The sequence below is a fragment of the Salvelinus sp. IW2-2015 genome, linkage group LG24 (genome assembly GCF_002910315.2).
Source record: "Salvelinus sp. IW2-2015 linkage group LG24, ASM291031v2, whole genome shotgun sequence".
NCBI classification, from domain to species: domain Eukaryota; kingdom Metazoa; phylum Chordata; class Actinopteri; order Salmoniformes; family Salmonidae; genus Salvelinus; species Salvelinus sp. IW2-2015.
In genome coordinates this window covers 5,210,698-5,225,052 of record NC_036864.1, presented here as the reverse complement: position 1 = coordinate 5,225,052, position 14,355 = coordinate 5,210,698, and the positions used below count along the sequence as shown (strand labels likewise).

General features: G+C 45.5%; 2 protein-coding genes across 4 annotated transcripts; both read left to right on the top strand.

Annotated features, from left to right (window-relative positions):
* The first annotated feature begins 2,158 nt into the window (after nt 1-2,158).
* LOC111951534 (phosphatidylinositol 4,5-bisphosphate 3-kinase catalytic subunit gamma isoform-like) lies at nt 2,159-10,264 on the top strand. Its single transcript, XM_023969708.1, has 16 exons — nt 2,159-2,336; nt 2,964-3,363; nt 3,478-3,740; nt 3,924-4,281; nt 4,483-4,778; nt 4,986-5,512; nt 5,723-5,957; nt 6,747-6,956; nt 7,356-7,437; nt 7,535-7,638; nt 7,816-7,962; nt 8,044-8,134; nt 8,276-8,406; nt 8,945-9,056; nt 9,280-9,437; nt 9,568-10,264. The coding sequence occupies exons 2-16, from the start codon at nt 2,976-2,978 to the stop codon at nt 9,847-9,849; spliced, it is 3,384 nt and encodes a 1,127-aa protein (XP_023825476.1). The 5' UTR covers nt 2,159-2,336; nt 2,964-2,975; the 3' UTR covers nt 9,850-10,264.
* LOC111951255 (BBSome complex assembly protein BBS10) lies at nt 10,219-14,355 on the top strand. 3 transcript variants are annotated; one of them, XM_023969289.2, is made up of 4 exons: nt 10,219-10,385; nt 10,668-10,896; nt 12,415-13,293; nt 13,372-14,355. In XM_023969289.2, exons 1-4 carry the CDS (start codon nt 10,220-10,222, stop codon nt 14,207-14,209), a joined length of 2,112 nt encoding a protein of 703 aa, XP_023825057.2. In that variant the 5' UTR covers nt 10,219; the 3' UTR covers nt 14,210-14,355. The 3 variants fall into 3 exon arrangements, with proteins under 3 accessions (XP_023825057.2, XP_023825056.2, XP_070290867.1); XM_023969288.2 differs by having other exon boundaries at nt 12,415-14,355; XM_070434766.1 differs by lacking the exon at nt 10,668-10,896 and having other exon boundaries at nt 10,327-10,385; nt 12,415-14,355.

The following is a 14,355-nucleotide window of genomic DNA, read 5'->3' as shown; positions in this document are numbered from 1 at the left end:
GACATTGCAGCCACCTTTGCTGGATTCATTGAAACATAGGTGAAATGAAAACCACCATAACCAGAAGAGAGCGCTATTGTTCAACAAACCCAAACCTCACTGACAGCGGTTGTAACCAGTGATGTATATAACGTTTACATACACTTAGGTTGGAATCGTTAAAACGCGTTTTTCAACCACTCCACAAATGTCTTGTTAACTATAGTTTTGGCAAGTCGGTTAGGACATCTACTTGGTGCATGACACAAGCCATTTTTCCAACAATTGTTTACAGACGGATTATTTCACTTATAATACACTGTATCACAATTCCAGTGGGTCAGAAGTTTACATACACTAAATTGACTGTGCCTTTAAACAGCTTGGAAAATTCCAGAAAATGATGTCATGGCTTTAGAAGCTTCTGATAGGCTAATTGAAATCATTTGAGTCAATTGGAGGTGCACCTGTGGATGTATTTCAAGGCCTACCTTCAAACTCAGTGCTTCTTTGCTTGACATCATGGGAAAATCAAAAGAAATCAGCCAAAAATTGTTGACCTCCACAAGTTTGGTTCATCCTTGGGAGCAATTTCCAAAATCCTGAAGGCACCACGTTCATCTGTACAAACAATAGTACGCAAGTATAAACACCATGGGACCACGCAGCCGTCATACCGCTCAGGAAGGAGACGTGTTCTGTCTCTTAGAGATGAATGTACTTTGGTGCGAAAAGTGCAAATCAATCCTAGAACAACAGCAGAGGATCTTGTGAAGATTCTGGAGGAAACAGGTACAGAAGTATCTATATCCACAGTAAAACAAGTCCTACATCGACATAAGCTGAAAGGCCGCTCAGCAAAGAAGAAGCCACTGCTCCAAAACCGCCATAAAAAAGCCAGACTACGGTTTGCAACTGGGGACAAAGATTGTACTTTTTGGAGAAATGTCCTCTGGTCTGATGAAACAAAAATAGAACTGTTTGGCCATAATGACCATTGTTATGTTTGGAGGAAAAAGGGGGAGGCTTGCAAGCCGAAGAACACCATCCCAACCGTGAAGCACAGGGGTGGCAGCATTATGTTGTGGGAGTGCTTTGCTGCAGGAGGGACTGGTGCACTTCACAAAATAGATGGCATCATGAGGAAGGGAAATTTCTATGGATATATTAAAGCAACATCTCAAGACATCAGTCAGGAAGTTAAAGCTTGGTCGCAAATTACTCTTCCAAATGGACAATGACTCCAAGCATACTTCCAAAGTTGTGGCAAAATGGCTTAAGGACAACAAAGTCAAGGTATTGGAGTGGCCATCACAAAGCCCTGACCTCAATCCCATCAAATTTGTGGGCAGAACTGAAAAAGCGTGTGCGAGCTAGGAGGCCCACAAACCTGACTCGGTTACACCAGCTCTGTCAGGAGGAATGGGCCAAGATTCACCCAACTTATTGTGGGAAGCTTGTGGAAGGCTATCTGAAACGTTTGACTCAAGTTAAATAATTTAAAGGCAATGCTATCAAATTCTAATTGAGTGCATGTAAACTTCTGACCCACTAGGAATGTGATGAAAGAAATAAAAGCTGAAATAAATCATTCTCTCTACTATTATTCTGACATTTCACATTCTTAAAATAAAGTGGTGATCCTAACTGACCTAAGACAGGGAATTTTTACTCTGATTAAATGTCAGGAATTGTGAACAACTGAGTTTAAATGTATTTGGCTAAGGTGTATGTAAACTTCTGACTTCAACTGTATATTTATATATATATATATATATATATATATCATTGGTTGTAACTGATGGCATTCAATAAGAACCCTCATCATGCAAAAACTGTTTAGCTTAGAATCTTTGCTAGTTTGATATAATAGTATGAAATAATACCTTGCCGGAGAATGACAAATGCTTATTTTTTATTTTTATTTTCGGGAGAAAACGTTTTTTAGTGAATATGACAATGGAATAAGAATATAAATGCATCAGTCTTGGCATGGAAACAATAACATACTTATCCCAGTTTATAACGGCAAAAAAAATCGGTAATAGTAATAGTGATGATTATGCAATGAAATTATTATTTGATTGTGGGTTTCTGTAGTCCAGTTCCCTCAAAACTACAGTTATGGCGCCTCTGAGCGACCAATAAGAGCACAACATGTAGGCTTGCATTGGACTCGGCTTCACACATAACAGGGAGGGGTGAGTGGATTAGCCAACAGAAAGTTTTAGTACAACTTCATCGGACTCAACATGAACTACGGAGAAACTGGGACCATTGTTCAATTATTTACACATGCCTAGTGACAAACCGTGTCATGTTGATGCTGGCGTTAGTGTGTTTTGATCTACTGAGCGGTAAGTTTTCTCCATATGGTTTTCTCTGGCTTTCATACTTTCCCTGGCGCATAATCGGCAATAAATTACCGTTACTTTCTGTTTTTGAAATCTAACGGCTTTGGATTTGCTCATGCTCATCTATATTGAAGTTTTATCAATAATTGTATTTTTTTTATAATGTATGATTTTTTTTAAATATACTGTAGGTTTGTTTTTGTGGGCAGGTGTAGGAGACTTGTCAATTTCATTTCAAGTTGTGATTGAGTCATTTTTGGAAAAATGTTCTGAAATGACTAAGGTGTAATTTTGCCAAATTCTGGTTACTCAATTTGCGTGCAACATTTCTCTTCTTTTGATGAGGTGATAGCAATGACTGTATGGGGTTGTTACTGCTGTCAGTGCTTCTCCTTGCTCCCTGCTTTGCAACTTCCTATGCAGAGAAGTTCATCTGAAAGAAGTTGAATAAGATTTATATACACCATCATAAAAAATGGAATTATTATGAGCATAACATATCATGATAGAGTATCTTATTATAGGCTATGTTTACAAACGTGAGATAATTATACATGCTACATTTAACATCCCTTATACATCCATCTATTCTAATCTAAACTGACATATTTTATTCTTCATTGATAATAGATAACTCGTGTTATGGAACAGCAAGTGAGCGATGAAGAAGAACCTCAACCTGTAGTCCTTAGAGAAGAGATCCGGAGGAGGAGAAGAAAGGTGAAAGCCTTCACCTCCACCTTCTCTGTGGCCATGGACCAGATAGCCATCGAGTTCGTCCTCCCCACCACCACTAAGAGTAGCCGCAGCCCGGACACCTTGCTCCTGGAGGTGGCTGGGAACTGGACGGTGGAGCAGGTGAAAGCCCAGGTGTGGCTGAGGGTAGTAGCCACCAACCTGTGCCCTGAGTTCTATCAGAAGTACTCCCCTGACCACTGCATCCTGCTCTACCAAAAGAAGGGCAACTGGTGTGAGATCTACGATAAGCACCAGGTGTTTCAGACCCTGGACTGCATCCGCTACTGGAAAGGTAGAAGCTTTAAGTCTTAAATCTGTCTTTTATATCTTTGAATTATTTGTATACGGTATATTTTATTGTGAGGAGTGTTGAGATGTTTTCATAAAGTTGTATTTGAATCTAAAGCTCTGAAGAAAGATGTGGGGAAGATCCACCTGACGTGCCGGCCTCAGCCCTCGGAGGAGTCCACACAGTACCAGAGGTACCTCAACTACCTGATTGGCTACGACGTCACCGACGTCAGCAACGTGCACGATGACGAGCTGGAGTTCACCCGGAGGAAGCTCCTCACACCCCGCAAGATCGAGCTGTCCGACCGGGACCCCAAACTCTACTCAATGGACCCTTGGATCACATCCAAGCACCTCCCAGAGTACCTGCTCACCAAGGTGTGTAACCCCTAACCTGGCTGCTCCAGGGGTGCAGCTCTGTGGGCGACCCTCTGCTTCTTGCCTGCTCCCAACCTGTTCTGTGTCGGGTGATGTAGCTGGGTACTGGGACAGCAAAAAGTTGCCAATTTCCGTTGTCTCTGTATCATGGATCAATAAAGATTGAATAATATTTTATTCTAGGTGACCAACAGCCACATCCTGCTGGTAATTCACAGGAACAAGGCCAGCCAGACCATCAAGGTGTCCATCAACGACACGCCCGTCCAGGTGCTCCAGACCTTCTTTACGAAGATCTCCAACAAGAGGGCTCTGCTGGGAGTTCCTGAGGATGTGTGTGAGGCAGACTACGTCCTGAGGGTGTGTGGCAGGGAAGAGTATATCTATGGGAACCACCCGGTTAGGGACTTCCACTGGGTCCGACAGTGTCTGAAGAACGGAGAGGAGATCCATCTGGTTCTGGAGTCGGCTCCTAATCCGGGTCAAGACCTAGTCCAGAGAGAGGACTGGGCACAGGTGGATGACTGTACTGGAGTGGCAGGTAAGCTAGCATCAACATTCCCATAGTAATCTTATCAGAATATTTCACCAATAGATTACAATTTACAATATGTGCTTTTCAAGTAAACACTCCCCTAGCCCATAGAGTTGTGCCACAATAACCAATATTATAGCACATTATTTTACTGTGGGATATATTTATTTGATGATTAAGATGATGTATATTCCTCTGTTCCAACAGGCACCCACGAGCAGCTGACGATCGACGAGAAAGACCACGAGCGGGTCTTCACCATCTCTCTGTGGGACTGTCACAGGAAGTTCAGGGTTAAAGTCCTGGGCATAGAYATCCCGGCYYTGCCGAGGAACCCAGAGCTGATCGTGTATGTGGAGGCCAGTATCTTCCATGGCCAGCAGCTCCTGGCTCAGGAGAGGACCTCCTCCAAGGCTTTCACTGAGGAGGTGCTGTGGAACACCTGGCTGGAGTTTAATATACGCATCAGAGACCTGCCCAAGGGGGCTCGCCTCAGCATACAGGTAAACTGGTAAACTGTATAAGGTCTATTGGTTTAGTCTGGCAGCCGTATCTATATTTGCTTTTGCCAACATCTTTGTTGTGATCATGCTATTATTTCTGGGATTTTTTTGCAGAATACCAGTCTATTATTTGGAGAATATAGTATGAATCACAACTGAATTAAATGAATTGCAATTTAACTCTATTCTCTTTTCTCCTCTCCCCAGGTGTCCTGTGGGAAGGCCCAGACCCAGATCTCGAAGGGCACCTCCTCCTACCAGGACAATGGAGGATCCCCAGGTGGAGGTGGCAGCGGCAGCCATGATGGTAGTAAGACTAAGAGTCGTCTGCTGTACTACGTCAACCTGCTGCTGGTGGACCACCGCTCGCTGCTGCGCCAGGGAGAGTTCATCCTCCACATGTGGAAGATGCCTGAGAAGACTGAGGACAACAGCAGCGTCAATGCAGACAAGCTGACCTCAGCCACCAACCCAGACAAGGCCTCCTCCATGGCCGTAGCCATCCTGCTGGACAAGTACTGCTACCCAGTGGCCCTGCCCAAGAGCAGGGAGGGCAAGGTGGCTGGGGGGGAGGGTCGGGAGGCCGAGGGAGGGGAGAGGGGGCAAAGGGAGATGCCTAACCACCTGAGGAAGCAGTTCGAGGTAATTGTTGAGACAGATCCACTGCACCCTCTCAGCCAAGAAGACAAAGAGCTGCTGTGGCACTTCAGAGAGGAGTGTATGCGTCACCCCAGGTAAGACTGACTGGCATGGTCATCTAATACTATATTACTGAATAACTTTGAGTAATCTGAGTTTATAACACAGAAGCACTTGTTTCATCCCAATTCCATCTTTCTTAATATGTTTTCTGTAAGAGTATCACAGAGATCTTTCTGTGAATATGATTCAGTGCAATTTTTGTGATTTTTATTGAGATGTTGTAAAACTCTGCCTCCTCCCAGGGCGTACCCCAAGCTGCTGGGCTCTGTGCAGTGGGGTAGACAGGAGGCTGTCCTGGCCACCCATAGGCTGCTGGAGAGGAGCTCTGTGTGGGACCGTAGTGTGCTGGATGTGGGCCTGGCCATGCAGCTGTTAGACTGCCACTACTCTGACGCTCACGTCCGCTCTATGGCCGTACGCAAGCTGGAGACCCTGGGGGACGACGACGTCCTGAGATACCTGCTGCAGCTGGTCCAGGTGAGTTTGTCAGACTTGTTGGAACCAAAATTTGGCTGAGAAATGTCTGATGTGTTTCGGTCTTGGTTCTGTCTAAGATTCGTCCTGTGCCATAGAGGAACCGAGTTTCGTTACCCAGACCTAGTCATGCAAGTTGGCATTTATTGTCATGACTCTTGTCCCGGAAGCAGAACAGAGCGATTTCACTTTAGATAGGTCCGCTGCAAAGTCAAAATTAGCTATATTGTAAAAATTCATAAAAGCAAACATTTGCTTTTTTGATCTTAATTTAAGGTTAGGTTTACGCATTATGGTTAGCAGTTTGGTTAAGGTTAGGTTTCAAATCTGATTTTATGACTTTGTGGCTGTGCTAGCTAGTGACCACTCTGCAGAGCTGCCTCCAGGACAAGATTCATGACGAGAATGACTAAACCGCCCTAGTCACAGGTGGTTGGTCTACCTGTCTTTGAGTGTAGAAGCACACATAAAAACAAAGTAGTTGTTTAATACATTGACCAGGAAAAAACAAAATAACAACCTTTACAGATAACACTACCTAGTATTTTCCCAGAAGGGAGCACCCGTGGGTAGTTTTGCATGTGCCATTCGTCACTGTAGAGTCAAATAACTGTCTCTACTGTCAACAATGAGGCCTTGGTTAAACATGCAAAACAGTATGACTATGAACAAATCCCCAAACTGGAAGGTACTTTATAATGTTGCATTACAGTTTATTGAAACATTTTGCTTGCATTTATGATGTGTTTACTTTGAGAAAAATGCATATGTGTGCTCCTCTGTGTTTTTCAGGCTGTGAAGTTTGAGCCGTACCATGACAGTGCCCTGGCCAGGTTCCTGCTGAAGAGAGCTCTCAGGAGTAAGAGGATAGGTCATTTCCTTTTCTGGTTCCTGAGGAGTGAGATCGCCCAGTCCATGCACTATCAGCAGAGATACTCTGTGCTGCTGGAAGCCTACCTCCGAGGCTGTGGAGAGGACATGCTGCAGGACTTCAGACGCCAGGTGGGTGATCGTATAGCCTTGACCCCAGCCGTAAACAAGAGTACGGTGTGATGTGTGATCGGACACAGTAGGAGTGGGTGAGGAGAGTTCCTCCTCCGTATAATGTGACTGTAAGGCTTTGACGTCGTAGCCAGTCAGGTAGTTGAGGTACCTTTGGTACTGTGTGGACTCCTCGGATGGCTGAGGCCGGCACGTCAGGTGGATCTTCCCTACATCTTTCGTCAGCGCTTTACCTTCAAACACAACTTTATTAAAACATCTCAACACTTCTCACAATAAAATATACCGTATAAAAATAAATCAAGGATATAAAAGACTGATTTTAAAAAGACTAGGTCGCTAAAGTGTCAGATAACGAGGACCTGAATAAAGAATAATCCGATTCATTATCATCAACAGGTGGAGATGACAGAAGCCCTGCAGAAAGTCACCAGGGAGATCAAGGCCATGTCTGCTGAGAAATATGATGTTTCTGCACAAGGTGAGCCTGTCGCCTCAAGTCAACGTACCTCGTATAAGAGATCAAGATAAATTCCTTTATATAATGAATATGTAATGAGTCTCGGTGTTATGCTCAGTTGTGTTCCAGCTGCGTCAGAAGCTGGAGAACCTGCAGACGTCTGGGCTGCCAGAGAGCTTCAGAGTGCCCTATGACCCGGGTCTACGGGCTGGTGCTCTGGTGGTGAGTGGAATAATACCTATACATCTCTATTCTACCCCCCTCTTATTTTCCTCCATGTCTCTTCTCGCTTGTCTCCATCCCTTTCTCCACCATCATTTCCTGTATCCTCCACTAATTGTATTCTTACTCCTCCATTCTCTCCTGTGTTTGACTGTAAACATGGGTCCCTCTCTTCAGATAGAGCAGTGTAAGGTGATGGCCTCTAAGAAGAGACCGCTGTGGCTGCAGTTTAAGAGGGCTGACCCCACCACCCTGTCCAGTGACACCATCGGGGTGATCTTTAAGGACGGGGATGACCTCAGGCAGGACATGCTCATTCTACAGGTGTGTGGGCTTGCTTTCTCAATGGGTTAGGCAAAACTGTCCACCAAATGATCCATGACAACGAAGTGCTCCTCTTTTTAGATTCTGCTGATCATGGAATCCATATGGGAGGAAGAGTCTTTGGACTTGTCCTTACTGCCCTACGGCTGTATCTCTACTGGGAATAAAATAGGTATGTCAACTGACTTTACACTGTCATGACGCATTAATAATAATATATTATAACATATAACATATACTGTAGAAATAATGATATATATATATACATGTGCCATTTCTTATTAAATAAGCATCTCTCTCGCTTTCTCTCTAGGGATGATTGAGATAGTGAAGGATGCCACCACTATTGCCAACATCCAGCAGAGCGTTGTGGGAAGCACAGGAGCATTCAAGGACGAGATCCTCAACCAATGGCTGCGGGACAAGTGTGTGAGCGAGGAAAAGGTAGCTAGCTCGATTTACTCCCACGGTGCTGCAGCGTCTCAGCTGTAGAGGATATAACTGCGCCGCGAAGGGGGAAGGAAACACACCTGCTACATTTCCTGTTACCCGGGGCTTTGTCTGCAGCACTATTCACGTATACTCAGACTGTGTAGGCTGAAGCACCTCCACATTTTCAGCTCTGCTATGTCTATTTTTGAATTGGCCGTTTAGAAATATCCCCACGCAGCAGTCACCATAGCTTTAGGGTGAAGGTATACCACAGAAGCTACCACAACACTAGCAGATAAATAGAGAAAGATGAAACACGGTTTGAGTCACTGTGTTTGCTCCAATGTTGTCTGTGGAAATAATCGAGCAGAGCTGGTTGTATGAAATTGCAGCTCACAAATGCTCTTCATTTACTCCAGTCTCTATCACTTCCCTTCTCTCTCTCTCTCCCCTTTACTCGCCATCATTGTCTCTCCCTCTCTTTTACCGTCTCTCTCTGTCTCTCCCTGTCTCTCTCTCTTTGTGTGTGTGTGTGTCTCTCTCCCTGTAGTTCCAGCAGGCGGTGGAGAGGTTTGTGTTCTCCTGTGGAGGGTACTGTGTGGCCACCTACGTCCTGGGGGTAGGAGACAGACACAACGACAACATCATGATCACTGAATCTGGTACCAGAGCTCATCCTCATCTCCCTATAGCACAAACATGATACAGTACTTGGCGTTAAGTGGTTGCCAAAACATTAGGAATACATTCCACAATATTCTACATATGTGGGTGGACCCATAGAAAGTGGTTTTCTGTTCATCTGAATGTAGTAATTTGTTTCTGATGTATTGGATGGTTGATCTATAACATGCTTTTTTCCCCCATTGATATGTCTGCCCACAGGTAACCTGTTCCACATAGACTTTGGCCACATACTGGGGAACTATAAGAGTTTCCTGGGTATCAGTAAGGAGAGGGTTCCTTTCGTCCTCACCCCTGACTTCCTCTATGTCATGGGCACATCAGGGAAGAAGAGCAGCCCACACTTCCAGAAGTTCCAGGTACTCAAACTAACGTGTTGTCTAACCGGTAAAAATACATATACACAAACTCGCTCGCACGCAAACACCCACACACACTCACACACACACATACTCACACACACTCTTAACTACAGTATTGATCTCCCAGGATGTGTGTGTGCGGGCCTACCTGGCTCTAAGGCATCACACCAACCTCCTCGTCATCCTGTTCTCCATGATGCTGATGACGGGCATGCCTCAGCTCACCAGCAAAGAAGACATTGAGTACATCCGCGAAGCGCTGACTGTGGGCCGGMCGGAGGAGGAGGCACAGCGCCACCTGCTGGACCAGATAGAGATCTGCAGGGACAAGGGCTGGACCGTGCAGTTCAACTGGTTCCTACACCTGGTGCTGGGCATCAAGCAGGGGGTGGATAAAAGCTTGGCTTAGGGGGCTTGCAACACCAGTGTGATGGGTTCGAATCCCACAAGGACCACATATGTGACAACTGTAAACCACTTTAGGTACAAGTACTATGTTGATTAGACTCCCAAATAAGGAGAGAGGGAGATATAGTCCGAGATTAAAGTCTGGATCTAAAAGTTTGGCAACCCTTCTCAATGATGTAACCAGCTGTTCCAATACATTACTCATTGACTGTACCATGGACTGTATACAGTACCAGTCTTATTTTTGCACTTTCAAGATCAAAACCTGATCTTACCATATGTTTATGAGTTATACGTAAATATTGACTCCTGTTCGCTTCCTAATGCACTGAATCCGATTGTATCATCTGTTAATGTAACATCAGACTTGCATGACTGATGGTGGCAATACCATAATAAACCTGATCATAGAGAAATATAGTTATATATTACCTCCCGTCGCTAGAGGGCGGCATGCAGATTTTAAACTGAGTGACTTACCAACACCATCAGAGGAAGAGGTATCTAGGAAACCAAAGGAAGCTTTTCCACACCAAGGTGAGTTCACGTAAACAATCAGAATTTCGGTGTTTTATCGTGGATGTAGTCAGTATAGTTTTACCATAAAGTGACCTTTCACTCATCAAGATAAAAGAGGTTGAGGATCAGGCGCGCAGTATCGAAGTAGGCTAGCTAGCTACTTCAATTCATATGAAATGTGTGCAGCGCCACCCCATGTCGCCCGCGACGCCTTTATGCGTGAGCCCAGTGTTATCCAATTATTGACATTGAAGCCAGTGAATCCCAGCTAACCCAATTGTGTCTGTGTGTCCTGGACAGGTAGCCTCTCCATCTCTCAGGTCTTGGGTATGGGGATGCGGTTGCAGCCCCAGTGTCTGCAGCTGGACTCCGTACTGCAGACAGTGAGTGTCCTGGAGGCAGTGATCCGGAGGAGCTTTGGTCCTGATGGAGGACAGGTGCTGTTCACACGGGACACGGGGCAAACTCTGCTGACACGCCACGGAACACGCATCCTCACAGCCCTGCGGGTGGAACACCCGCTGGCCAGGTAACACAAGTTAGAGTATGTGAGTGGAGTTAAGCGGTCGGAAATCTCGCTCATTGCTCATGGAGCGATGCCTGCGCATAGCGCCTGCGCACAGCTCCAGCGCTCCACGTCCATTCAAACCGCCCACTAAAACCCACTCAAAGCTCACAGGGAAAAAAACTGCAGCTCCAAATTCGCTCCATTCATTAAAATGACAATTTAACCAACACCCACATATTTTTTGACTACCTGGACCTACTATTTGGTTGTGAAGTATTGAAACCAAACCATATGATTTGAATAAAAAGTACTTTAATAAACATGAAAAGGTGAATGTAAGACGTGCTCATAATTTCAAATAGGCTACATGTCATATTAAACAGCATATAAACACTCTAAATAGGCCAGCTGCCAGACAGGGAGCCTAAGAAGGAACGAAAATTGATTAGTTAGACTATATTAAAATTATTTCAATGCTATAGCCTACAAAGAAATATATTGTGAACACACTAGGCTGGTAGGGAGTCAGGGACATTAAGCGCTCAGCATTTTAACAAAGGTTTGTTGTATTAAATCATTATAGTCTATAAATTGTGCATATAAGCTGTGACTTAAATGAAAAATGCCTTATTAGGCTCAGTCTAGAGTTCCTTGGAATTCATTTTTTAGAAACACCAGTTTGGCCAGAGTCTGGCTTTAGGCTCATGCGATGGTGCCTGGAGAGCAGGCCAGCAGTGGAGAATATCCTCTCCAAGCTTGCATAGCCACTGGGGATGCTCAACAACCTTTTGGCAACTCTTGCCAGGCTGAGCAGGAATGCAGAGTTGTTCTTTTCTTCTTCTATAGGTAGGCCTAAATGTTTTTAGTCAAAACAACCCAATCAAAAATGGAAAGCGCCTTGAAAGTTGGAATATGAAAATCAATTATGGCCTATTGTATAGATAATCTAACCCAAATGAAGGAACATTTAAAGAGATCTGATTTGCTATGTATAAATACTTTGCTACAATGAAACTTAATTAGCTACTCACCTCGTTCCTTTCTTTTAGCATGTGCACGTAGTAAGTACACCATTATGTATTCGGGATATGTGTCTTTTCAGATACCGCAATTATTATTTAGTTGTGGACACAACATCACCACACTCCCTCTCTTGCTCCTCATCTTTGTAAGACACCTTGATTTTGCACCGGTGTGTTTGATCAGTTTCTTTATTGAAAATATTTAGTGAACTCCATGACAGTAGTTAAAGTAAGGAGCTTTAGCAGCACACAAGTAGACTACAAATGCATGCTGGGCCAGGCATGCCCTGAGCTCGTGAAGTGATTGTATACTGGAGCGCTATTGGATGTCTACACTGTATTCCTGATCAATTTTATGTTATTTTAATGCACAAAAAAATTTGCTTTTCTTTCAAAAAACAAGGACATTTCTAAGTGACCCCAAACTTTTGAACGGTAGTATACATACATATACACACACGTTCACGCTTACAGTACTTTGTGAAATCTCAAGCTCTGTCTGTGTGTGTGTGTGTAGGATGGTGGTGGAGTGTGTGAGGAGACACAGCTCGGTGACAGGAGACGGCTCCAAGACCTTCGTCCTGCTGCTCGCCTCATTGCTACGGGAGATACAGAAACACACCCGAAAAGCCCGCTGGGAAGGCGCAGGTGCCAAGCGTTTGGCTGGAGCTCTGTTGGACTTCGGATTGGACGAGCTCAGTGATGTCATCACTGTTGGAGTGGCTCCACATGGCTCCTCCCTTTCAGACCCACAAACCCCAGGACAAACAGACACACACACTCTGTGCCGCCTACTCAGTGCTTTCCTTCACACCCGGATCAGCCCTACTCMTGCTGAARTCATCAGCCRACTGAMCTGTGAGCTGCTCTCSCATTGGAKYTGCCATGGCGACTTCRTWAACGAACACTTCCCTGCTCTGCACACAGCAGTATCAGGCTTCCCTATTGGCTGTTCCCGTCTGCTGGAGGGCCAGGTCATACATGCAGATTTCTCTACACCCCTCCCACTCAGCGACCATGGACCAATCAGGGCCCTWGCGGTGACGGAACCCCTGGAACCCAGCCTGCTGATTGGTGGAACTGTGCTGGAGCTGGGTGGGGCTAATAGAGGAATAGAAAGTGTGTGTGTGAGATTAGGGCGGGGGTTAGACAGTGTGTGTGTCATTCTACAGCATCTAGGAGTGTCTCTGCTCCTCTCATCAGTCAGACAGTCGGAGGCCGTCCTGGCTGCAGTGGGGAGGTACGGGGTGTGTGTGTTAGAGTGTGTGTGTGAAGACGACCTCACCTTGTTCTCTGTGATCAGTGGAGCCCAGCCTGTCTCAGACTGGGCTGTGATTGGACAAGAACATGTTGCTACGGTTACCTTCTGCCGGCCGCTGGTGCTGGGAGCTCACAGGTATGGTAACAGGACAGTTACACACGCTCACACACACACACACACTATTCTAATTATGTGGTTTTCTGTCTCTCCCAGGTTCGTCAATGTGGGGTTTCCTAAGACAGAGGACAGGGGCAGACCCCACAGTCTGGTTGTGTGTGGACTGACAGAGGGCCAGACGGAACAGAGTGTATGTGCTGTACGAGATGCTCTACACATGCTGCATACTACCTGGGGGCCCAAACACAGGACTAGAGCTACAGAGAGAACGGCACGCGCAGACGTGATGGAGCCTTGTTGTGTCATTTCCGTGGGCGGGACTTTTGAGTTCCTGTTACACCACACCCTCCTACAGCGCAAACACGGACACACACACTCTGTCACACACAGACACACACACACTCCGTCACACACAGGCACGCACACTCTGTCACACACAGACACACACACTCCGTCACACACAGGCACGCACACTCTGTCAAACGCAGACACACACACTCTGTCACACTTGGACAACCCTACCGTCTCGGGGATGCTAGCAGAGGCCCTACTGAGTGTGCCCAGACAGATCTACTCCCACAATCCTCGGCGCTACCTGGAGGCTCACGCGCACACTCTCAGTTGCATACGTAACCATGGTATCTCTCCGGACCCGCCGGAAATGAGTGCTGTTCTGGCAGCGGATGGTTCTAATATGGTCCAGGCTGACACTGGGTCAGGATCTGGGTCAGGGGTTAAGGAGATGTCGGTTTGGTCAAGCTCTGGCTCTAGTTCAGGTGTGGAGTCAGTGTCCTGTAAGTATCAACTGATCCTGGCTGTTCTACAGTGTCTCAGGAGTCTACTGTCTGTGGACACTGTACTACACGCTAATAGCTCACACACACTCTCACACACCTGTCAGAGAGAAGAGGAGGAGGAGGAGGATGATGACTGAGAACTCATACTTGAATTCCTTTGTGTTTTTGTTTCATTGTTCATCCAAATGTTTTGTATTCACTGCTTGAAAAAGTAATCTATTTGTGTAGTATGTCTTTGCAGATGAATTTGTATGTTAATAAATCTGATTTTTGTTTGATGAAA